At 43.6% G+C, this 24,857-nt stretch overlaps 3 protein-coding genes across 6 annotated transcripts; all 3 read right to left on the bottom strand.

Moving 5' to 3' along the window:
- Positions 1-669: 669 nt before the first annotated feature.
- On the bottom strand, positions 670-12,136 carry LOC143296531 (3-[(3aS,4S,7aS)-7a-methyl-1,5-dioxo-octahydro-1H-inden-4-yl]propanoyl:CoA ligase-like). 4 transcript variants are annotated; one of them, XM_076608544.1, is made up of 2 exons: positions 12,108-12,136; positions 670-5,072 (listed from the first exon to the last, which is right to left on the bottom strand). In XM_076608544.1, the coding sequence occupies exons 1-2, from the start codon at positions 12,119-12,121 to the stop codon at positions 3,338-3,340; spliced, it is 1,749 nt and encodes a 582-aa protein (XP_076464659.1). In that variant the 5' UTR covers positions 12,122-12,136; the 3' UTR covers positions 670-3,337. The 4 variants fall into 4 exon arrangements, with proteins under 4 accessions (XP_076464659.1, XP_076464660.1, XP_076464662.1 ...); XM_076608545.1 differs by lacking the exon at positions 12,108-12,136 and adding an exon at positions 6,669-6,763; XM_076608547.1 differs by lacking the exon at positions 12,108-12,136 and adding an exon at positions 6,674-6,737.
- Positions 12,137-13,149: 1,013 nt separating this feature from the next.
- LOC143295825 (3-[(3aS,4S,7aS)-7a-methyl-1,5-dioxo-octahydro-1H-inden-4-yl]propanoyl:CoA ligase-like) lies at positions 13,150-20,230 on the bottom strand. Its single transcript, XM_076607466.1, has 2 exons — positions 17,515-20,230; positions 13,150-16,618 (listed from the first exon to the last, which is right to left on the bottom strand). Exon 2 carries the CDS (start codon positions 16,570-16,572, stop codon positions 14,884-14,886), a length of 1,689 nt encoding a protein of 562 aa, XP_076463581.1. The 5' UTR covers positions 16,573-16,618; positions 17,515-20,230; the 3' UTR covers positions 13,150-14,883.
- A 257-nt stretch (positions 20,231-20,487) lies between these two features.
- Positions 20,488-24,545, bottom strand: LOC143295826 (acyl-coenzyme A synthetase ACSM1, mitochondrial-like). Its single transcript, XM_076607467.1, has 2 exons — positions 24,408-24,545; positions 20,488-21,961 (listed from the first exon to the last, which is right to left on the bottom strand). The coding sequence occupies exon 2, from the start codon at positions 21,924-21,926 to the stop codon at positions 20,715-20,717; it is 1,212 nt and encodes a 403-aa protein (XP_076463582.1). The 5' UTR covers positions 21,927-21,961; positions 24,408-24,545; the 3' UTR covers positions 20,488-20,714.
- Between the last annotated feature and the right edge of the window lie 312 nt (positions 24,546-24,857).

Here is a 24,857-nt window from a genome sequence, read left to right as displayed (position 1 = left end):
TGAATGACGAACATCATCTGCCACCTTGTAGTTGGGAGAGAGTTAATGCAAGGCAGCTCAGAACGTCACCATTGCTAGTTTCCCCCCAATAATTAATAGTTGGTAAGTGAGGGACCTGGACAAGCTAGCTGAGCACAGCCACTCCCATTGTATCCCTGGAGGAAAAGGAGGGCAGGAGATCATTAAATCTGGATAGTAGGTACCATTCCCCTCCTTCCCCCCCCCCCCCCCCCTTTTTTTTCTTTTTTTTCGGGGAGGGCAAGGGGGGATGCTCAGGAATAGCATAGCAAATGCTATCCTGATCCACTTTTAAAAGGAATGGGATGGGTCGGGAAGGGTGTCAGTGCAAGCTCAGCCAAGAGCTACGCTTGTCTATAACTGCCACCATGTTGAAAGATGTGGAGGAAATGGGTCAGTGCAAGTTTGTCCAAAACGACCATTCCCTGTTACTTCTATCATGCTGTGATAAGGAAGGGGTAAGTGCGGGAGATTTTACAACTTGCATTGTAATAACCCACTTCCTATCCTTCCACCATAATTATCATAATGTGTTGAAGTGTCAGTATGGAGTAGCTCACACACACACACACACACACACACACACACACACACACACACACACACATACACACACACGCACACATACACACACTAACTCACAACAACCAGTAACAGTTTCTAAGCTTTAATCACTTCCAAAGAAAGGAAACAGTGAACACTGCCATTCTTGATAGAAATTTAGAGCTACTGACATTCTTGATAGATAGACGTAGCCAGCTATTGATAAGCTTCAAAGCAACAATTCGATAATAATCAATTTCTGGTACGAAAACACAAGCCGCATTGGTGAAGTGGTTAGTGTCATTCTTCTTCTTCTGCGTTCGTGGGCTGCAACTCCCACGTTCACTCGTATGAACACGAGTGGGATTTTACGTGTATGACCGTTTTTACCACGCCATGTAGGCAGCCATACTCCGTTTTCGGGGGGGGGGGGGGGTGCATGCTGGGTATGTTCTTGTTTCCATACCCCACCGAATGCTGACATGGATTACAGGATCTTTAACGTGCGTATTTGATCTTCTGCTTGCATATACACACGAAGGGGGTTCAGGCACTAGCAGGTCTGCACATATGTTGACCTGGGAGATCGTAAAAATCTCCACCCTTTACCCACCAGGCGCCATCACCATGATTCGAACCCGGGACCCTCAGATTGACAGTCCAACGCTTTAACCACTCGGCTATTGCGCCCTTCGTTAGTGTCACTCAATTTTTTAAACATGGAGAACTCGGGTTCAAACCACAACAGAGGCGAATATCACTGCAGTTGTCAGTATTTTTCAGCCTACCAGGATATATCATGGAACGAAGCATAGTGTCAGCCTTGTCACAAAGTCACAAACCTAACCGAATTATCCATAGCAGATTCGACATCATTGTCATACTTCTTTCGTCATCCATCTTCCATTCCTGTGGTGAGTCCCTGTCAAAACAATGGTGTTGGCAAAGTGACGGGTTCTCCACTCCTACCAGGCACAGAGGGGAAGGGGGAGGGGAAGGGAGGGGCTGGTGATTTAATGCTCACTCCGTCAGGGACAAGGGACAAGCCTGGGTATGGCTGTAAATGGGAAATTTCTTCTCCCGAAACACCGAGAAGATTCACTGAGGCCCCACACAGAACTGTTCATTAAATTCCTCCAGGTCTGTCGATTGTGTGTCAAAGTCTGGGTCTGTGCAAATTGTTTTCTTGGAACTGTACTTACAAATAGCACATACAAGATTACAAGGTAGCAAACCAAACAAACTAAATTCACAATATGCAGTTTCTGTAGTATGAAAAAAAAAATCTGTTTCCAAAAACAGGTGAATAGTCGATTATCAATTACGTGAAAAGACATTAAAGGAAAGTATAACTACAAATACAGTCGTACGTGCACGCCCGTACACACACACACACACACACACACACACACACACAAAATAGACTCACACATTAATTGTACTGAATCAAACATCCACCTGTTTCTCAAAACAATCAACATTGAATCAAACGTAGGCCAGTTTCTCAAAACAACTAACAAATAATCATCATTCAATATGAAGGCAAAATGTAAAATATTTCATATTACAGCTGTGGAACTTGCTACAATGATTTGCCATACTTTTATACAGCCCCATCAATTTTGCCATTTCATGTTTTCAATATGTATCTTGTCTTTTCATTTCGAATTGATTTTCAATTTGTTCTATTTCAGTCTGATCAATATTTGGCTTATGTGTAAGTTTATACACAAGATGAGTCTATGAATTAACCTTGTGCTTTGGTTGTCTGTGTGTCTGTGTATCTGTGAGAGAGAGGGAGAGAGAGAGAGAGAGAGAGTGTGTGTGTGTGTGTGCCTGCGTGCACAAAACCTCTATGTGATATTCTGATACACTGATTAATATTAGTCATGTCATTATTTTTAGTTCAAATGACATCTCCTGCTTAGTTTGGAAGTTGCGTTGCTGAATACATATGTCAGAAACAACAAAATCCTGCATTGTAATGCGACATCCATCTGAGTATGCAAACAAAAATGGTTCAAGTAAACCCAAAACAAACAAAAGAGCAATAGATTTTAAAATATGACTTGAGGCATAGAAAGGCTATTGTGTTTTATGTGTTTTACACACAGTGTGAAGATATTACATTATCCACATTTGATCAATTAATCCTTTGCTGGTAAAAGAAGTGTAACTGCATCTTACTTTTAATTATCATTATGAGTAAGTGCATCTTATATATAGTTCTTGATAACGCAATATCGAACGAGAGTGTGGCCGCTGATTGTTTTTCTCCCAGAGAATAATTTGGTATAATATCCACAAACGACCATCTGACTCAGCAAATCACATGGCTCGAACATGTTTAGATACTTTTCCAGTGTACAAACAGAAGCCAACTACCACCTCTATTTGGAGGGAAAACTTCGTTGTTTTCAAAAACGAACATGTGTTATTGACGAATTCCGACAATGAGTAGCTTTTTGTAATGGTATCTTTGATCATTGAAGGTGGTGGTGTTCAGAGTGGGAGAATACATCCAGTCTCCAATCATAGTATGGCGAAAAGAACTGGACTTGTCCAGAGTGACATGTCGTTAACATTACCATAGAAAATCCCCGACTCTGATTGTGAGCTAATCTAAATTTGAATCGTTGTGTATGTACTTGTAATCCACCATGCCCATCTCTCCCCAACTTTGGATAGGCTCAATCCAATCCAGACTGAAAAGAAAGGGAGATAAAACAACAGACGTGGAATTTCCGTGTCTGCCACCTGTGCAAAAGCAACATGGTCAGTCAGAGCATTGGAGGCGTTCTGTTGCCTGTGCCTTGATCACCTTACGTTTCGGTTTGCCAGAGTCAGTCATGGGAAAAGATTGGAACTCCAGATAGTGGCGGGGTCGCGGCGACATTGGATCGTCTTCCGACGTCACCACTTCCTTCTCAACGAAATGACGGACTTCCTCCAACGTCACTGAATCCGATTCCATCACGACACATGCACATAGCTCTTCGTTGACCAAAGGGTCAGGGACACCAGTGATGATGACGTCACGAACGCCTGAACAAGCTCGAATGCATGACTCCATCCATGATGGGTAAAAGATGCAGGGTCCTCTCATGATTGCGTCACTTCCTCTTCCGTCCACGATCAGGTGACCTCGTTCATCCAGACGGCCAACATCCTGTGTGCGGAAGAATCCATCCTTGGTTAAATAGTCATCAGTTTTCAGCTTGGGGTCATTGAGGTATCCTGGATTTATCTTTAACCCCTTGACAAGGATGTGCCCTGTCTGGTTGACAGGTAGAGCTGTTTCTTCATCGTCCTGGCTGACGATCTTCACGGAAACGCCTTCTATGGGAGGTCCTGTATCATGGTCCACGTAGTTCTCGCTGTCTGTCACAATGTATTTTGAAACAGTAGAAAAATCAGTTGCCCCGTAACCGAGAATGACTGAATCAGTCAGAGACAGGGCAGCTGCCACCATTTGACGGGTTATAGGGAGACCTGTAAGATAAAGTTCGTTCAGCTTGCTTTCCTTTGACGTCTGGGCTTCAGCACTGGAATCTGCTTTCACGTTCCTCGTTTCGGTTATCTGGACTAAACCTGGAATATACATTGGACCTAAAAGTGCTGACTTGCATTTTTCTTTTTCCAGAACTTGAGAGATGAATTCTGGCATATCCTTTGGGAGTCCCCCCACTCGGACATCACAAGTGACGATTGTGGAACAAGTTGCCACACCCATGCCAACGTAGCCAAGACCCCAACCAAAAGGTGCTCTGGTAAAATGGCGATTGAGATCTGTATTCAATAGTGCTGGCTTTTTATCTTGAAAATATGACATACTGAACTGTAAATAATCTCTGTTGGTGTAGACCACCAATTTAGAGAACCCCGTTGAACCTGATGTGGCGAACACAGAAAGAATTGTTTCAGGTGTAATGTTGTCAGCTTGAAACCAGTCGTTCTGAGCCTCCAGGTGGGAGATGAAATCTTTTGGACCACCCCCGTCAACACGTCGGATGAAAAACAATTTCTTCAAGTTGGTCAGATCAGAGGACGTGACACTGTCATCTTCTCCCACAGAGACGTACTTTGTCAGCACGTTCCAGGGACTGTTGCTGACGTCAGGGTCCACAAGCAAGGCTGAGGCACGTGACACACGTAACGTGTGCAAGAGATCTGACCCATCAGCCATCTGGCAATAGCCGTTGACGGAGGCTGCTCCGGACAGCCATATGCCGGCCTCACACACCGCTCTCTCCGGACTGTTGACCAGCGTGTTGACCACCAGGTGTCCACGCCCCAGACCCCTGCTGTTCAGAACAGCGGCAAAACGACCAGCCAGCCTGTACAGTCTGTTCCAGCTCAGCACATAGCGGCCATCATGTGGAGACCTGAAGATAAAGGCTGGGGACTCTCCCTGCTCCTCCACCCACTGTCTGAGTTTAGCCACTAGGGTCAGTTGTTGAGCCATGATGATGGTAGCGTTGTCTGTAGTCACTCCTGTTTCACAGGAAAACCTGAACATAGATGACAAAATTGTGTTGTCATTTCTATTGACAAGAAATGTTCGCACTACACATATTTCTTCTTTAATGTCAGAAAAACTCTGTATGTGTGTGTCTGTTAATCCTGTAGCTGCACTGAAAAAGAATCCATCAAAACATGCGTTGTCCTCTGGCAAAATTCTGTGGTAGAAACCCATAGAAACTGATAGGTACACAATTATGTAAGTACATACTCAAGGCCTGTGTAGCGCTTTGGGTTACGCTGCTGGTCAGGCATCTGCCTAGTGCATGTGGTGTGGTGCATATGGATTTCTCCGTACACCGTGTCGCCTCCTTGAAAAACTTGAACCATGAATCCGTATGAATAGTGTGTTACAAGATGACAGAGTAACCAATGAGTTTCCTTTTCATTTGAGTACCTGTCTTTAGTGATTCTTATGTAAGGTTATGGTTGGGTCACGTCAGTTTCAAGGCAGCGATAACCCCCATTCAATTTTGACATTCGTGATCCTGAGTAATTCAGATAAACCAAAACACTTCCTCTAACGAGAGATCATTCTTACTTCAAGACTTTTTTTCCTTCTTTTTTCCCATTCATTCTTTTGGTTTGCCTCCTGGGGTGACCGAGTGCACATTCATCAACCGTGCTGGCTCACTTAGCGGATGGTACTTGTTCCAGTCAATCATTTCTTGTCGACTTTGAATGTTAAGAATGAAAACATGCTATCACCTGTGTTAGAGATGTGAAGTCCTTAACCCTTTCACCGCCAAGCTCGCATTTATGCACAGGCGTGGTAGAGGACCCATGTCACTGAAAGGTGACCATTCATTGGTCTGTTATCCATGAACCTGCTGCTCTTAATGTTCGGTGGTAGGATAGGCCATATTTTCTATACATCGCAGGGGGAATCCCCAGCTATTCTCAGCCACTGTCTTTTCTGTGTTTATACCACAAGGGAATTTTGTACTCTAAATTGACTGGCGGTGAAAGGGTTAAAGGTTAATTTATAAGTGTGCCAAGAAACTGAATGTCACATTTCAGGCGACCTATTATCTTTCATAAAAAAAAATTAATGAGAAATCAGAGGATGCGTAAAATTCTGGAAATGAGCAGAATAGTCTCAGCATTCTTGGAAGGCTCTTTCTCGCTTTTTTCCTTTATTATATTTTGTTGATATCTTTTTCTTTTTTTTTATAGATAGGAACTGGATACACAATACGATATTACGTAACGTGTATCATGTATACAATGGATAGCAAACCACGCATTTGTCAAAAAGAAAGAAAAAGAGAAGATAATGTGCTGCATCGTGCACGGATCAATCCACCCTGTTTGATGTCCCTCAATGAAGATTTAAAGTCCACACAATAAATGGTTTCCTGTGTAATATGAAATAAAAAGAGGAGAGAAAAAAAAGTCATTCCGATTGCTGGTTTGATTTCATCATTATTCTAGACTCACCTTTAAACAACATCCCGAGAAAGCGAACTGTTTCTGACCAGCTCCTCAGTTAACTGTGTGCGTGATTGCAATTTAAAACACAGACTGTATGTTGACATACCTAGCCGGGGAAAGGGAAAAATAACAAGTAACGAAACAATACCCACCTTACCTACACACAAGCAGTAGAAAGAGTGGAAAAAACACAACAACCTGACAGGTAGACAGACACACAATGACCAACAGACAATTAACAACGAAGGAGAGAGGAGAGTGGGAAAAAAACTGACGTAACACCGGTGTAGCAGCCTGTTCGTCCCCTCGTTGTTTTTTACCCCGAGGTGAAATCTGGCTAGCCAACATAAATTCGGCTCAAATGGAACTGACGCCCTCCCCTATCTAGTGGACATTAATATCCAGTGAAGGGGGTCGGGAGGGCGGTATTCTATCTTAATCCAGATCGAACCATCCCATTCCACCTGGTAGTTAAGGTCATCCCATCCTCTAGTGGGGTAGGGGGTGTATCATTCTGAGCTAGCTAAATTCAGTTCCCTCCCTTCGTTCGTTTTCCCGCTATAAATCATACATTTTGTGTGATTTCTTTCTTTGATTTTTGCAGTTCTGTCAGTTTTGATTTCCAATCCCGTTTTTGATTCATGCTTCGGGAGCTTTACGGACTTTGCTTGAATAACTGCCACAGTAAACTTGGCCTGTTCAGACCTGACCTCAGTTCCCCCAGGTGAGATTCATCCCGAATTGGGATGTAGCTTCTCACTCTAGCGTCCTTGAACAAAGAAAATTGAAGCGTGAACTGAAAGCTGTTCCCCGAGGAAATGTGGCCGTGGTTGGAAGAGGTGAAACTGGGACCGAGAGTCCAGCCAGTGAAAGTCCATCTTCCCCTGGGAACAACCGCTTTCCTTATATCCACAGTCCTGTAGTTGGAAGGGAGATCAGCTGAAGCCAGGCCAGAAGGTCACCGTCGCTCTCATTTCCCCATGTTGTTGCTGGTAAGTTGTGAGGGTGAGTAAGTGCAAGATGGCGTACCCTCCCCCACCCTCCCACACACACCCACACCCACACACACCCCTTGTGTCCTTCATGTTGTGCCAAGAAGGGAAGGGGTGGTGTCAGTACAAGGCAGCAGAGAACTACCCCTCTACTCGTTTCCGCCATGCTGTTACATGGAAGGAAGAAAAGGAGTGGAGGAGAGGGGCGGGGGGGTCTTTACAGGCTAAGCCAAGAGCTACAATTCCCTTGTTTCTAGTTTCACCTCTTCCACCCACGGCCACATTTCCTCGGGGAACAGCTTTCAGTTCACGCTTCAATTTTCTTTGTTCAAGGACGCTAGAGTGAGAAGCTTATGCCATAATGTGTAATGTTAATCGTTCATTTTATTGATACTGTTTGTCAAATGAGTATGGTTGACAGAACCTTCCTCACCCACTATCCCCCATTCTGATGTATAATGCGGTGTGTGTTGTGTGTGTTTGTTTCTTTGATTTTGTTCATTTTTTTCCTATGCATTTTACTAACACCATGCTAGTGCCTGTATGCCATGTGTGTGTGTGTGTGTGTGTGTGTGTGTGTGTGTGTGTTCGTGTGCGTGTGTGTGTGTGTGTGTGTGTGTGTGTGTGCGTGTGTGTGTTGTTTTTGTTTTGATTTATGCATATATTTTTTTTCCTCTGTTGTGTATCTCTACTAACACCATGCTTTCATTTTATTAAATATTGTGTAGTGTAGATCCTATTCAGGGCGGGGACTGGATGTAAAAAAAACCACCATTGCTTATCTATTATCCTCGAAATAAAGAATTTGTCTTGTCTTGTCTTGTCTTAGGTGTAATGTGGAGGGAAGTGGGGGTCAATACAAGGTATCCAACAGTCTCCTCTCCACATACATTCGCTTTGCTGTGATGTGGAGGAAAAGGGTCAGTTCAAAATAACCCCAATCAATCCTTCTCTGTCACTTCTACTCTTTGGGGTGGTCGGGGGCTGAACAAGCTAGTCCAGAACAAAAGGGGACGAGGTGTAGAAAGATATACAAGCCAGACTAGAACGACTCTCTTCCTCTATTTCGAGCTTGACTAGCTATAAGTTACCCTGTAGGTAATTTAAGGCTAGCCCAGGGGCACTATTCAAGAATTCATTGTGCCTCCGGTTAAATGTGTGCCTGCGGGTAATCTGCCTGAGGCAAGGCAAACTGCCCGAGGGTTAGCAATATCGGGTATTAATTAAGGAACACAAAAACCTACCTGCGGTTCTAAAAACCCGAAGGCATTTTACCCTGACTATCTGCCAAGGGTGACAGCCCACGAAGCAGAGGTAAATATGGCGAATCCTTTTGTTGCGGTGGTTATTTCAAGGGAAAACAGGCGTTTTGTAGAGAGACCGTGTCTTGAATACGGCCTCTGACAGGTTGATTTTATCTTTTGTTCGCTTGCAGTCAAAATTTACGCATTGAGACTGGCAGACGCCATTGTATTCCATATGAATTACGTATGTAGCTGTGAAGTGAGTGCACTTGCAGACGATAGATTTGGAATGCCTGAAGTTTGTGGATCATCAAAATTCGTTCATTCCAGATAAATATTTGAATCTGAACTCTGTTATTTTAGTTCATTTTTGCAATTAGCTGCAAAGCAGGGAGGACAATGTGTCAGAATGTGGAAGTAGCCCCTTGATTTGACAAGTTGCTGACTCTTAATGGATGGTTTGCCGCTGAAGTTTTTTTATATATTTTTTATTATTATTAATATATCTTTTTATTGTCACACTGTGGCGTGGTGTGAAGTAAAAGAACATGCGCAGAAAGGAATCCCCGGGATTTTTATTTATAGACCATGGGTTAGCTGCCTGAGTGCACTTTGTGTGTCTTGAATACAAAGATAACCTGGCCTTCAAGACAAACTGTAACCGCGGGTCCCTGCCCTGACAAGGGCAACTTGCCTACAGGCAAAATGATTTTTGTCTTGAATACAGCTCCAGAATGACACAAGGATGAAAAACAAACAGACAAACAAACACAAAAAAACCAACAACAACAGCAGGCTGTTACAACGGTTCGACATTAGTGAGTGGAACGTGCCCAGAATTAAGCCACATGATTAACACACACACACACACACACACACACACACACGATACGCAAATTCCCGAATACACACATACACACACACAAAAAAAACAAAGAATTGAATTGTATTCAGCATGTGCTGAGAATCAGGACACATGATTAAATCTTGAAGACTATACTCTGTCTCTATCTGTCTGTCTGTCTGTCTGTCTCTCTCTCTCTCTCTCTGTGTCTCTCTCTCTGTCTCTCTCTCTCTCTGTCTCTCTCTCTCTCTCTCTTGCACCAACCCATCCACTGAAGTAAGACTAACCAACACATACATGACCAAATAACAAGGTGTTTATAAACCAACCCCCAGTAGCTATGAAACCCGACAGGTTGAAAGTGAAAAGTGCAAAAAAGATGGGGGCACGTGGGGTTGTACTAGTTCCTGTGCACCTGCTTCAGCGGAGCTGTCACAGAACGCCAGCTAACTTAATCAAATCATACATCTAGAATAAAACGATACATTTACAGAAGCAGTATCAAGGCTACCTCAGACTAGAAAGGAGTCTACTTTAAAAAAGTTGGCTACCCCCGAAAACGGAGTATGGCTGCCTACATGGCGGGGGTGAAAACGGTCATACACATAAAAGCCCGCTCGTACATGTGGGTAAATGTGTGAGTTGCAGCCCACGAATGAAGAAGAAGAAGAAAAATGTGGCTATTTACTACATTGATTTCAATATACACAGTATATAGTGGACCATGTTCACTGACTGCCTGAATCGACAGCCAGGTGCCATCTTTCACGTTTTAACAGGCCAAGAAATGGAGTGGGAGGGTGAATAAAGGACGGTATAGGAAGGGGGAGGAAGGAAGGTGGTAGGTGGACAAAGGTTGAAATGGAAGTGAAAGGGGAAGTGCGAGAAAGGGAGGCAGAGTGGGGTTTGTTGTAATCTATACCTGTATTTCAAAATAGTAACCAAGTCTAGCTTGAATATGGCACACAGACACACAGATACGCGCACGCTTGCGCGTGCACACACACACGCGCGCGCTCGCGCACGCGAGCACATGTTTGCTAACCATACATCAGTTATCAGGGTAAAGCACTGATACATATATATCGTATGTCATATGCAGTATATCTACATATGCACCACATGAAAACACACACACACACACACACACACACACACACACACACACACACACACACACACACACACACACACACACACATTATGTGTGTGTGTGTGTATGAAAATGAGTATTTTGCAGTAATCCTCCATACTCCAATAGGAGTGAAAGGATAATTAAAACTTGAAACTTGAAACTTGTGTGTGTGTGTGTGTGTGTGTGTGTGTGTGTGTGTGTGTGTGTGTGTGTGTGTGTGTGTGTGTGTGTGTGAACAAGAGAGAGACAGAGGAGAGAGAGAGAGAGAGAGAGAGAGGGTAGGGGAGATGGTAGAAAACTAACACTGGATCAACAGCAATGAGTGAAACGTGCGCTAAATTAGGGCACATGATTATCAACGCTGTTGCACATACCACACACACACACACACACACACACACACACACAAACACTCATACTCACAAACTGCTTTATCACTTTAGCGAGTGCTGAGAATGAGGACACATGATTAAATCTTAATGACTAAACATTCGCAGACACACAGACACACACAGACACACACACACACACACACACACACACACACACACACACACACACACACACACACACACACACACACACTCATACTCACAAACTGCTTTATCACTATAGCGAGTGCTGAGAATGAGGACACATGATTAAATCTTAATGACTAAACATTCGCAGACACACACACACACACACACACACACACACACACACACACACACACACACACACACACACACACACACACACACACACACACATACTCACAAACTGCTTTATCACTTTAGCGAGTGCTGAGAATGAGGACACATGATTAAATCTTAATGACTAAACATTCGCAGACTTACAGACACACACACACAGACACACACACAGGCAAATCCGTCTAAAAACACTTATAGTGAATAGACGTTAAACTGAAGATAACACAGACAAACACACACACACACACACACACACACACACACACACACACACACACACACACACACACACACACACACACACACACACACACACACACACACACACACACACACACACACTTACATACACACATTCACAAGGAAAGCAAACATGATTAAATATTGAAGACCAAACATGGTTATTTCATGGATGTATTGTTCGGGTCTGTCTGTTTGTCTTCCTTTTCTGTCTCTCTCTCTCTCTCCCAATCCATTTCCATCTTCTGTTTTCGCATAATTATGAAAGATGTATTTCTGGAGCAAAAGTCACAGGCCGCCTTGGTGAACTGGTTGGTATCGTGGAACGAAGAACGGGTCATTTGATTAGACGAAGAGTTAAAACTTGTTGCGTGCTCCCAAAACTAAGTGCAGCGTTGTCATTATTCTCCGTTCGTTCATCATCTATCGCTCACGTCTTACCTGTGTCTGCACATTCATGATGTCACCACTTCAGCCAGGTACACAGAGTGTCGATGAGGGTGTGAGAAGAAGCGTGAAGGGAGGGGCTGTTTGGGAGAGGCTCGCTCGCTCGATCTGGTTCCAGACGGGCGCAATAGCCGAGTGGTTAAAGCGTTGGACTGTCAATCTGAGGGTCCCGGGTTCGAATCACGGTGACGGCGCCTGGTGGGTGAAGGGTGGAGATTTTTACGATCTCCCAGGTCAACATATGTGCAGACCTGCTAGTGCCTGAACCCCCTTCGTGTGTATATGCAAGCAGAAGATCAAATACGCACGTTAAAGATCCTGTAATCCATGTCAGCGTTCGGTGGGTTATGGAAACAAGAACATACCCAGCATGCACACGGAGTATGGCTGCCTACATGGCGGGGTAAAAACGGTCATACACGTAAAAGCCCACTCGTGTGCATACGAGTGAACGTAGGAGTTGTAGCCCACGAACGCAGAAGAAGAAGAAGAAGAAGAGAAGAAGAAGATCTGGTTCCACAGTTAATTAAGGATTTGCGATCATCAGCCGGAGGATTAGAAGTAGATGTTCTGAATATGTCGAATAACAGGCTCTGCTGAGCAACATCAAAGTAACTCGTCAGCAGTGCAGGGTCTCCTCTAGTGCGTGGCTTTTGGTGACCCGATATTGAAAGCTCAGTGTGAACTGGTGGGTGTAGCTATGTATAGAGGATTTGAGATGACCTGCTGCAGCTGCTGCTGCTGCTGTTGTTGTTAGTACCACTACTGCTACCACTACTGCAACTAAAATTACTACTGCTACTAATACTACTACCACAATCGAACAGGGAAACACATTCGAGCACACCCATGTTCGCACACACACACACACACACACACACACACACACACACACGTATATATATATATATATATATATATATATATAGAGAGAGAGAGAGAGAGAGAGAGAGACAGACAGACAGAGACAGAGACAGAGAGAGAGAGAGAGAGAGAGATAAACGCTTTCAGTAACTCACAACAATCATCTGTATTGTTAAACTTTAATGATAAGTTCAAAGGAGAACAAGCAAAAACAAGTCTGTGAACTGATATTGTCATTCTTTATATATATATATATAAAGCCACGAAACATTGTTTATGACATGCCTCATTGTATTGCATTTATATTACAATTTTTCTTTTTTGTCACAACAGATTTCTCTGTGTGAAATTCAGGTTGCTCTCCCCGGGGAGAGCGTGTCGCTGCACTGAGAGCGCCACCCGGTTTTTTGGGGGGTTTGTTTTCCCTGCGTGCAGTTTTATTTGTTTTTTCCTATCGAAGTGGATTTTTCTACAGAATTTTGCCAGAAACAACCCTTTTGTTGCCGTGGGTTCTTTCACGTGCACTAAGTGCATGCTGCACACGAAACCTCGTTTCATCGTATCATCCGAATGACTAGCGTCCAGACCACCACTCAAGGTGGAGGGGGAGAAAATATCGGCGGCTGAGCCGTAATTCGAACCAGTGCACTCAGATTCTCTCGCTTCCTAGGCGGACGCGTTACCTCTAGGCCATCACTCCACATGTGTCTAAATAGTGTACTGTAATAGACTGTTCTGTTTCTGGAGCAAATTTCACCAGTCGCCCTGTTGGTGTTGTGGAACGAGGAAAGGGTCATTTGGTTAGACGAGGCGTAAACACTTGTTGCTTAGTCCCAACACTGAGTCCAGCATTGTCATTATTCTCATTTCGTTCATCATCTATCACTCACGCCTTTGAGCATTACCTGTGTCGGCACATTCATGGTGTCACTATTTCAGCACTGAGGAAACTAGAGGAGTAGGCAGGGTGGTGATGGTAGGGGTGGATGGGAAAGGCTTACTCGATCTGGTTCCACACTGAAGGATTTGTGGTCATCAGCTGGAGGATTAGAAGTAGGTGTTCTGCATATGTCAAATAACAGGCACAACTGAATAACATCAAATTAACTCGGAAAGAAAAGAGAAATGAATACAATATACGTACAATCAAAGGTACGCAGACAAAAAAGAAGCTGAGTTACAAAAGGCAGTCTGAATAGTACAAAAATTAAGAAAAAAAAGGCATATGAACAATTGAACAATCGTCCAGTACAAAAGACGTTGAATGAACGTACTACTATTACTGTTGCTGCTGTTACTACTACTACTAGAATAGAACAGGGAAAGCACAACATACTCATGCAAGCACACGCATGCTTGATTACAATATGAATTAATTAATGCACTATGAATCAGTTAGGGCTAAAGATCAAATCCTGATAGGAGACAGTTGCATGCATGGATGTAAGTGTCTTTCCCAATGAAATAGCACGATACCGAAATGGGGTCTCTAACTCTGAGAATTGGTCAACACTGGGTCAGAAATTCAACACCTAACCAATTCAGCTACGGCGGCTCACTCATTAGAAACAAAAAATCAAATAATTGAACACTGGGCAACCCAGCATACAGGCAAACATTGGAAAAAAAATCATCTGACAGCAGCAGAGAATGCAAATATTATTTGTGATACTTCATCGGAAAAGTTCTCTTATAAGCTCATCAACCCTGCCATTATCTGCTTTCAACCTATATCTCCACTTTTTACTCCAGTTGATTATCAGACTGTTCTATTTCAGGCTGTTTAATTCTTTTTGAGTGAAGGTACTTTCGAGAAGCTCAATTTTATTTGCACGATTCGAAGGAATGGAGATAAAACAATAGACTGGATATTTCCCAGTCTGCCCTCTGTGCTATAGCAACACGGTCAGTTAGAGCATTGAAGACGTTCTGTTGCCTGTGCCTTGATCACCTTACGTTTCGGTTTGCCAGTATCAGTCATGGGAAAAGATTGGAACTCCAGATAGTAACGAGGCCGAGGCGACAGTGGATCGTCTTCTGTCGTCACCACTTTCTTCTCCACAAAATGACGGACGTGCTCCAACGTCACTGAATCCGATTCAGTCACGATGCATGCACAAAGTTCTTCGTTGACCAAAGGGTCAGGGACACCAGTGATGATGACGTCACGAACGCCTGGACAAGCTCGAATGCATGACTCCATCCATGATGGGTAAAAGATGTATGGTCCTCTCATGATTGCGTCATTTCCTCTTCCGTCCACGATCAGGTGACCTCGTTCATCTAGACGGCCATAATCCTGGGTCCTGAAGAATCCATCCTTGGTTAAATAGTCATCAGTTTTCAGCTTGGGGTCATCGAGGTACCCTGGATTTATCTTTAACGCCTTGACGAGGATGTGCCCTGTCTGGTTGACAGGTAGAGCTGTTTCCTCATCGTCCTGGCTGACGATCTTCACGGAAACGCCTTCTATGGGAGGTCCTGTATCATGATCCACGAAGGTCTTACTGTCTGTCACAATGTGCATTGAAACTACGCTGAAATCAGTTGCCCCGTAACTGACTTTGACTAAATCAGTCAAAGACAGTGCAGCCGCCACCACTGGACAGGTTATTGGGAGACCCGTAAGAATCAGTTCGTTCAACTTGCTTTCCTTTGACGTCAGGGCTTCAGCACTGGAATCTGTTTTTGCATTCCTCCTTTCGGCTAACAGAAGTAATTCTGGAAGATACACTGGACTGATCAATGCATGGTTGCATTTTTCTTTTTCCAGAACTTGAAAGATGAATTCTGGCATGTCCTTTGGGAGTCCCCCCACTCGGACATCGCAGGTGACGATTGTGTAACAAGATGCCACACCCATGCCAACGTAGCCACCAAGCCAGCCAAAAGGCGCAGTGGTGAAATGGCGATTGAGATCTGTTTTCACTGGGTTTTGTTGTTTGGACTCAAAATACGCCTTAACTAACTGCATATAATCTCTGTGAGTGTAGGCCACCAGTTTGGAGAAGCCCATTGTGCCTGATGTCGCAAATACAGCCAGGGTGTCTTCGGGAGTGATATCATCAGCCTGAAACCAGTCACTGTGAGAACCCAGTTGGGTGATAAAATCCCCTGGACCATCCTCCTCAACACGACGGATGAAAAACAATTTCTTCAGGTTGGTCAGGTCAGAGGACGTGACACTGTCATCTTCTCCCACAGAGACGTACTTTGTCAGCACGTTCCAGGGACTGTTGCTGACGTCAGGATCCACAAGCAGGGCCGAGGCACGTGACACACGTAACGTGTGCAAGAGGTCTGACCCATCAGCCATCTGGCAATGGCCGTTGACGGAGGCTGCTCCTGACAGCCATATGCCGGCCTCACACACCGCTCTCTCCGGACTGTTGACCAGCGTGTTGACCACCAGGTGTCCACGTCCCAGACCCCTACTGTTCAGAACAGCGGCAAAACGACCAGCCAGCCTGTACAGTCTGTTCCAGCTCAGTACATAGCGGCCATCATGTGGGGACCTGAAGATGAAGGCTGGGGACTCTCCCTGCTCCTCCACCCGCTGTCTGAGTTTAGCCACCAGGGTCAGCTGTTGAGCCATGATGATGGTAGCGTTGTCTGCAGTCAGTCCTGATTCACAGGAAAATCTAACATAGAAGACAGAATTGTGTTTCTGTTACTTTCGATAAGAATTTGTTGCACAACTCTTAATATGTGCGTCTATGAACCTATATAAAACGAATTATGTATCACAATATGAACGTGGAAACATTGAGCTTCCTTTGAGTTCAAGTACCTGTCTTTGGTAATCAATACAATTCTTTCTCACACAGGCAAAACTGAAATTCATGACGTCACCAGTCACATACTGGGGGTTACTTTCGTTTTTGAAATATACCAGGACATATGTAGATAAACAACAGTTCAGACCATCTGGATCTTCTATTGTCACACACACACACACACACACACACACACACACACACACACACACACACACACACACACACACACACACACACACATCCTCTCATTCTTTCTCACACAGGCAAAACTGAAATTCATGACATCACCAGTCAGATACTGGCCGGCAGGGTTACTTTCGTTGTCAGTGTGACTGACGACAGCTACCAAACTTAGAACGGACATGAAGCATATATGGACTGGATTGGCCCGCCTCCGTCCTCCTGACTGCCAGTGGCGACTTTTCATTTCAATTTCGAAGAAGGCCAACGCAAAATTTCTGAAACTCGTTAAACTAAGAATTTTTTTGTTTATTGTTTTTATTCGGATGTTAGGGCAACATAAACATGTACCCGTGCAAACATTTTACTGTATTTGCGGCCTGACGGCATGTTTATTTCTGTGATGAAAAATCTATGTTGAGCTGTCATTTTCCCAACATCACCTGAAAAAGAAAACGTGAAGACATACACCTTTTTAGATAGGGCATTTTGCGGGTCTTTAAGAACAAAACAACAATATAGCATATTCTATTCTGTCGTTTCAAATGCTGATAAGTGTTAACTTATCCTCGACTCACCTTTAAACAACTTCCAGAGAAAGCTCCTGACAAGCTCATCTGTAAACTGTGTGCATGACTGCAGTTTAAAGGACAGACTGTCTGCTTATGTACCTATTTGGGACACCACCACCCCCTACCACCCCACCCCCCACCCCCAGAAAAAAAAAATCCAGTATTACCACAACTTGACAACAGAATGACAGGCAGAACGAAAGCAGAAAGAAGAGGGAGATGGGGGCAGTGGAAGGTGCGACAGACTGGGAGGGAGACAGACACAGAATGACAGAGGTTGGCAGTTAACTGAAAGTCAAAGCCGAACTGAGAGAGGAGGAGCTAGAAAACTGACATAACACCGGTTTAACATTAGTGGGTGAATCGTGCTAAAAAAAAAATTAAGCCACATGATTTACACAAATAGCCAACCCCCTTGAAACACACATCCTTTTGAATGCACATTCAGTATATGGTGAGAATGAGGACTTACAATGTTTATCTGTTGTGGATGCATGATCATTTTCTTCAACATTGCCATATCTCTGTCTCTGTCTGTCTTTATCTCTGTCTCTAGCTCTGTCTCTGCTTCTTTCTTTCTCTCTCTCACTGTCCTTCACACACACAAACAATCACACACACATGTACACACACACGCGCGCGCGCGAACTAAAAAACTTACGACAACCAGTAATAGTTCCTAAGCTTTTATCACTTCCAAAGAAAAGAAACATTATACATTGCCATTCTTGATAGATAAATAGAGCTATTGACATTCTTGTAGCAACATGATCATCATCACCATTGTCAAACTTCTTGCATCGTCCATCTTCCTGTGGTGAATAGCTGTCAAACAACGTGTTGTCAGATTCATAGAGTCTCCACTTCTGCCAGGCGTAGAGGGAGGGGGGAGGGGAGGGGAGTGAGGGGGCTGGTGGTTCAATGCCCATTCCATCAGGGACAAGGGACAAGCCTGGGTATGGCTGTGTGGGGTGTGGGGGTGGGTGGAGTTGATTGGGTATGTGAACGTAATGCCAATGAAAAAGCATGGACGACTTGGAAGTTAGAAGGGGAAAAAAAACAACACATGTGCACTGGAACTGCACTTGCAAATGGCTCATACAAAATCGCAAACAAGCAAACTGAACAAACTTAAGTCATATTTTGCAGTTTCGTTAGCAAGACAAAATGTAAAAAAAGAAAGAAAAAAAAGAGAAACATATGTTTCGAAAAGAAGCCAAACAAGTGTCTATTATTATGTATGTGGAAAGGTATAATACAAAAGCATTCCTACAACTGCAACTGAACTGTGATAGCTTGACCTTCCCTGTTTTATTGTATTGAATTAAACGCCCACCAGTTTAGTGTGTGTGTGTGTGTGTGTGTGTGTGTGTGTGTGTGTGTGTGTGTGTTGTGTGTGTGTGTGTGTGCGTGCGTGTGTGTATGTGTGTGTGTGTGCGTGCGTGCGTGCGTGTGTGTGTATGTGTGTGTGTGTGTGTGTGTGTGTGTGTGTGTGTGTGTGTGTGTGTGTGTGTGTCCGTGATAAACCTTCACAAGTTTATCTTATCTGGAAAAAAACTACATCTGTCAAAACCAAATTTGGCTAAACAAAGGAAAAGAAATCACTTCTTTTAAACATTCCAATGATGATGACAAAGTACTTTTTAACAGGGCATAAAAAAAGTACAGAAAAGCCAAACGTATTCATGAAACATCGCAGCTTTAGGTGATCTACTGACAAAGTGATTAATAGCAGTCATTTCATCATTTTTGGTTGAAATAGGATCTCCTTCTGCTTAGTATCGAAATTACAATGATGCATACATATGTGAGGAGCAACAAAAAATCTGCCATGTAACGGGACATCCATCTGAGTATACTACAGGAAATATTTCGAAAAGACATGTTTTAAAGATGTGACTTAAGGTTCCTAATGGCTATTGTAATGTATGTGTTTCACACTCAGTGTGAAGATGTTACGCCACATTTGATCAATTGGTCACGTGTTGGTAAAAGTAGCGAAGCTGCGTCTTACTTTTATGGATGTTCATTGTCAGAAAGTCCTCACATAGGTAGTTCATGATAAAATGATATTGTAAGGAAGCGAGTGAGGCAGTTGAATCTTATTCAGAGACTGATTTTTTTTCAAAGGCATCTTCACTTTCAGTATAATTTCCACCAACGACCGTCTAATTCAAAAAAGCTTCTGTATTTGCGGTCCAGACTTAGTCTGTAAATCTAACTCACATAGCTTATGCGTACTTTGATACTAATCCAGTATACAAACAAAGCGAACTTCACTGTTATTCGGAGAGAAAAATGAGCAGCCCCTAAATGGCGCCTTTGAACATAAAGGCAGGTGGTGATCGGACCTTCAGTTTGCACTGTTCAGAATGGGAGAACATATGCAGTCTCCAATCATGGTTCTGTCGAAAGAACTGGCCCTGTCCAAAGTGTTGTGTCTTGTACATCACTCCCGAAAATGTTTGTTTCCGATGGTGAGTCAAAATGATTTGGATCATCATATATTTACTTGTAATCTACCCTTCTTTCCCCAGCCCCACCTCAACAACCAGCATTTTCGGTTGCTGTTGTTATTGTACAGCAGGAATCTCACTTGGGCCATAAAGGTTTCACCTTCGTTTAATATGAGGGATACTACTCTGGATAGGCTCAGTTCAATCCAGACAAAAAGAAACCGAGATACTGATTAGTGGAATTTCCGAGTCTGCCGTCTGTGCTACAGCACCATGGTCAGTCAGAGCATTGGAGGCGTGCTGTTGCCTGTGCCTTGATCACCTTACGTTTCGGTTTGCCAGTGTCAGTCATGGGAAAAGACTGGAACTCGAGATAGTAACGGGGTCGAGGCGACAGTGGATCGTCTTCTGTCGTCACCACTTCCTTCTCAACGAAATGTCGAACGTGCTCCAACGTCACTGAATCCGATTCCATCACGACACATGCACAAAGCTCTTCGTTGACCAAAGGGTCAGGGACACCAGTGATGATGACGTCACGAACGCCTGGACAAGCTCGGATGCGTGACTCCATCCATGATGGGTAAAAGATGTAGGGACCTCTCATGATTGCGTCACTTCCTCTACCGTCCACGATCAGATGACCTCGTTCATCCAGACGGCCAACATCCTGGGTGCGGAAAAATCCATCCTTGGTTAAATAGTCATCAGTTTTCAGCTTGGGATCATTGAGGTACCCTGGATTTATTTTTAACCCCTTGACGAGGATGTGCCCTGTCTGGTTGACAGGTAGAGCTGTTTCCTCATCGTCCTGGTGACGATCCTCACGGTGACACCTTCTACGGGAGGTCCTGTGTCATGGTCCACAAAGGTCTCACTGTCTGTCACTATGTGCTTTGAAACAAAGCTAAAATCGGCTGAACCATAACCAACAATGACTGAATGAGCCAAAGGCGACGCAGCTGCCACCATTGCACGGGTTACAGGGAGACCTGTAAGAACAAGGTTGTCCAGCAAGTCCCTAGAGATTTCGGCGTTCTCGTTGGAACCTGCTTTCAAATGTCTCATTTCAGCTAACTGAAGTAATCTTGGAAGATACATTGGATTGATTAATGCCGAATTGCATTCTTCGACTTCTAGAACTTGACAGATGAATTCTGGCATGTCCTTTGGGAGTCCTCCCACTCGAATATCACAAGTGATGATTGTGGAACAAGTTGTCACACCCATGCCAATGTAGCCAGCACCCCAGCCAAAAGGCGCTATGGTGAAATGGCGATTAAGATCTGTATTCACTGGGTTTTGCTGTTTAAACTCATACATCGCCTTATGCAACTGCATATATTCTCTGTGAGTGTAGACCACCAGTTTGGAGAAGCCCGTTGTGCCTGATGTCGTGAATACAGTCAGGATATCTTCGGGAGTGACATCATCAGCCTGAAACCAGTCACTGTCAGAGTCCAGTTGGGTAATAAAATCCCCTGGACCATCCCCCTCAACACGACGGATGAAAAACAATTTCTTCAAGTCGGTCAGGTCAGAGGACGTGACACTGTCATCTTCTCCCACAGAGACGTACTTTGTCAGCACGTTCCAGGGAATGTTGCTGACGTCAGGGTCCACAAGCAGGGCTGAGGCACGTGACACACGTAACGTGTGCAAGAGGTCTGACCCATCAGCCATCTGGCAATGGCCATTGACGGAGGCTGCTCCGGACAGCCATATGCCGGCCTCACACACCGCTCTCTCCGGACTGTTGACCAGCGTGTTGACCACCAGGTGTCCACGTCCCAGACCCCTGCTGTTCAGAACAGCGGCAAAACGACCAGCCAGCCTGTACAGTCTGTTCCAGCTCAGCACATAGCGGCCATCATGTGGGGACCTGAAGATGAAGGCTGGGGACTCTCCCTGCTCCTCCACCCGCTGTCTGAGTTTAGCCACCAGGGTCAGCTGTTGAGCCATTATGATGCTAGCGTTGTCCTGATTCACAGGAAAACCTAAATATAGAACACAATAAATGTTTCGCACACCAGATATCTTTTTAAACGTCAGAAAAACGCAACTCTGCATATATGTGTGTGCATGAATCCTGCTGCTGCACCGTAAAAGAACCCACGAGAACATGTGCTGTCATTTGGCAAAATTATGTAGTAGAAATCCACTCTGACATGTACTCATATATATATATATATATACATGATAGCTGGCGGGGGGGGGGGGGGGGGGGGGGGGGGCGAGGTTTATGAATCTGTATAAATGGATTGTGTATACAATGTGCCAGTCAAACTATTATTTGCTGTCCTTCATTTGTACTATCTGTCTTTTGTGAATGATACGAAAGGTTATACATGGCTGGGCTATGCCGATTTCAAAGAAGTGATAATCCCAACAACCTTTGGACATTCGCTATCATGAGTTATCTAGATATGGCAAAACATTTTCTTTAACGAGACACTAGTCTTGCCTGAAACAAGATTTCCATTCTTTTCTTTCGCCTCACAGAGTGACTGAGTGCACTTTCATTTTCCATGCTGGCTGTGGTAGTTTATGAAAGGTACTTTTTCATATTTATTCATTTCGTATTAACTCTTGATTTCAAGAATTATTTCCATTATCACTATGCGTCGCATTACAATCGGAATCGGAAACACGAACATCTGCAATAATCTCTACTGGAGATGCGAAGTCTTTAAAAAATTATTCATACAGTGATTTATTCATAACGTGACATGAAACTGGTCTCTACTGGAGATGTGAAGTCTTTAACGATTTATTCATACAGTGATTTATTCATAACGTGACATGAAACTGATCAGCATTATTCCCTGTTTTAAGTGGATCTGTCATACCTTAAATACATTTAAAAAGCAAATGTAATAACTCATGTGATCAGTCCGTACTGTTTGACGCCCTTAAACCCTTATAGTTTTTGTTCAAAAGCAGGTACCTGCTTATGTTTGTAAATCGAAAGGATGGCGATGATGATGATGACGATGATGATAATGATGATGATGATGATAATGATATAGATACGTATATAGCACCTATCCTCGGTCAGGGACCAAGCTCTAAGTGATTTACATTCACAGAGTCATTTGCAAATCAGGCCTTCAATCTAGGTAGAGCCGACTGACAGCTGTCATTGGTCATTTATCATTCGTTTCCTGTGTCATTTAATCAGGTTTCACACACACACACACACACACACACACACACACAAAAACAAAAAAAAAAAAAAAAAAAAAACACACACACACACACACAACATATACACACACGCGCGCGCGCGCGCACGCACACACGCACACGGACACACAAACTCTCTCTCTCTCTCTCTCAAAACTGGTTTTCAGTGTGAGCAATATTTTGACTTTGTGGATAAAAAGTGTTTTAGGGACTGTTTGGTAAAATTACGGCTTGGTTTGCTCCCAATAAATGGATCATTTTTTTAGAAGAACGTTCAAATGTAATTCAAATTACGCATGTAAATGTTGTAATGTGATCAAAGATGAAAACCATTTTATAAACAATTGTGTCCTTTACAATAACCTGCGGCAAAAACATCTGAACTCTGAAGGTCCTCTGAAGGTCAATCGTATGTTCACTTGCTGAAGAATGGTTCTGTTTACAGTATTCGTAAACTCTGCATTTATATATTTAATACCCTGAAGATACGACAGGAATTATGTGACAACAATGATGAAAGTTAGAATTAATTTACTATGCACAAGAAGCACCTTTGTTCTACAGGTTTAAGTTAGTACGTATTTTACATTTTGTTGTGGCTGAGTGATCATCATATTGTGTACTTTTGACCTCTCTCTAGGGGCCGGAGGCCTGGAGATTAAAGTTTTGTTCTTGTTCTTGTTCTCTCTCTCTCTCTCTCTCTCTCTCTCTCTCTCTCTCTCTCTCTATCTCTCTCTCTCTCTCTCTCTCTCTCATAAGGGCATGTAACGTTTTACGTGTATGACCGTTTTGCTTATTTACCCCGCCATGTTGACAGCCATACTCCGTTTTCGGGGGTGTACATGCTGGCTATGTTCGTATTTCCATAACTCACTGAACGCTGACATGGATTACAGGATGTTTAACGTGCGTATTTGATCTGCGTGCGTATACACACAAAGGGGGATCGGGCACTAGGTGATCTGAATATATGTTGATCTGGGAGATCGGAAAACTCGCTGCCTTTAACCAACAATGTGCAACTGGGATCGAACTTAGGAAGCTCGGGCGATGAAACAGCACTCTAACCATTTGATTACAGCAAAATGGAATGAAATTTGAAAAAAAAAAAAAAAAAAAAAAAATATATATATATATATATATATAATAAGATAAAATGAAATGAAATAAAAGATTATTAAGAACAAAAATAGACAAGACATATTTCTGTCGTTTTGAATGCTGATTTGTGTTAATTCTCAACTGATCTTGACTTACCTTTGATCTCCAGAGAGATTGAACAGTTTCTTACTAGCTTCTCAGAAAGCTGTGTGCGGCACTGAAATTTAAAACCCGGACTCTGTTTATATACATAACTGGGGAAATAAGGAACTAAACAAATAGATAAACAAACAAAACAACCGCACCACCCCCCACCCCCCACACCGCCACCCAAAAATGGCCACATTAAAATGTCCGTAACGGAAATCAAAATCGTCACCACTTGACAACAGAGAAACTGACAGAACAAACGCAGAGAGAGAAGATGGAGAGGGGGGACATTGTCAAACGTGGATGACTAGCAGTTCCACACAAGCACACACACACACACACACACACACACACACACACACACGCACACACACACAATGACAGAGTCAGACATCTAACAAAAAATCAAAAACGAATGGAGAGAGGAGAGGGGTTGAGAACTGACATAACACCGGT

The sequence above is a fragment of the Babylonia areolata genome, chromosome 21 (assembly GCF_041734735.1).
Source record: "Babylonia areolata isolate BAREFJ2019XMU chromosome 21, ASM4173473v1, whole genome shotgun sequence".
Lineage (NCBI taxonomy): Eukaryota > Metazoa > Mollusca > Gastropoda > Neogastropoda > Buccinidae > Babylonia > Babylonia areolata.
This window is presented reverse-complemented; position numbering and strand designations above follow the sequence as displayed.

Bases quoted from the DNA above. Each gene is read 5' to 3' on its own strand.
- LOC143295825 (XM_076607466.1), bottom strand. From the start codon at position 16,572: ATGGCTCAACAGCTGACCCTGGTGGCTAAACTCAGACAGCGGGTGGAG.
- LOC143295826 (XM_076607467.1), bottom strand. From the start codon at position 21,926: ATGGCTCAACAGCTGACCCTGGTGGCTAAACTCAGACAGCGGGTGGAG.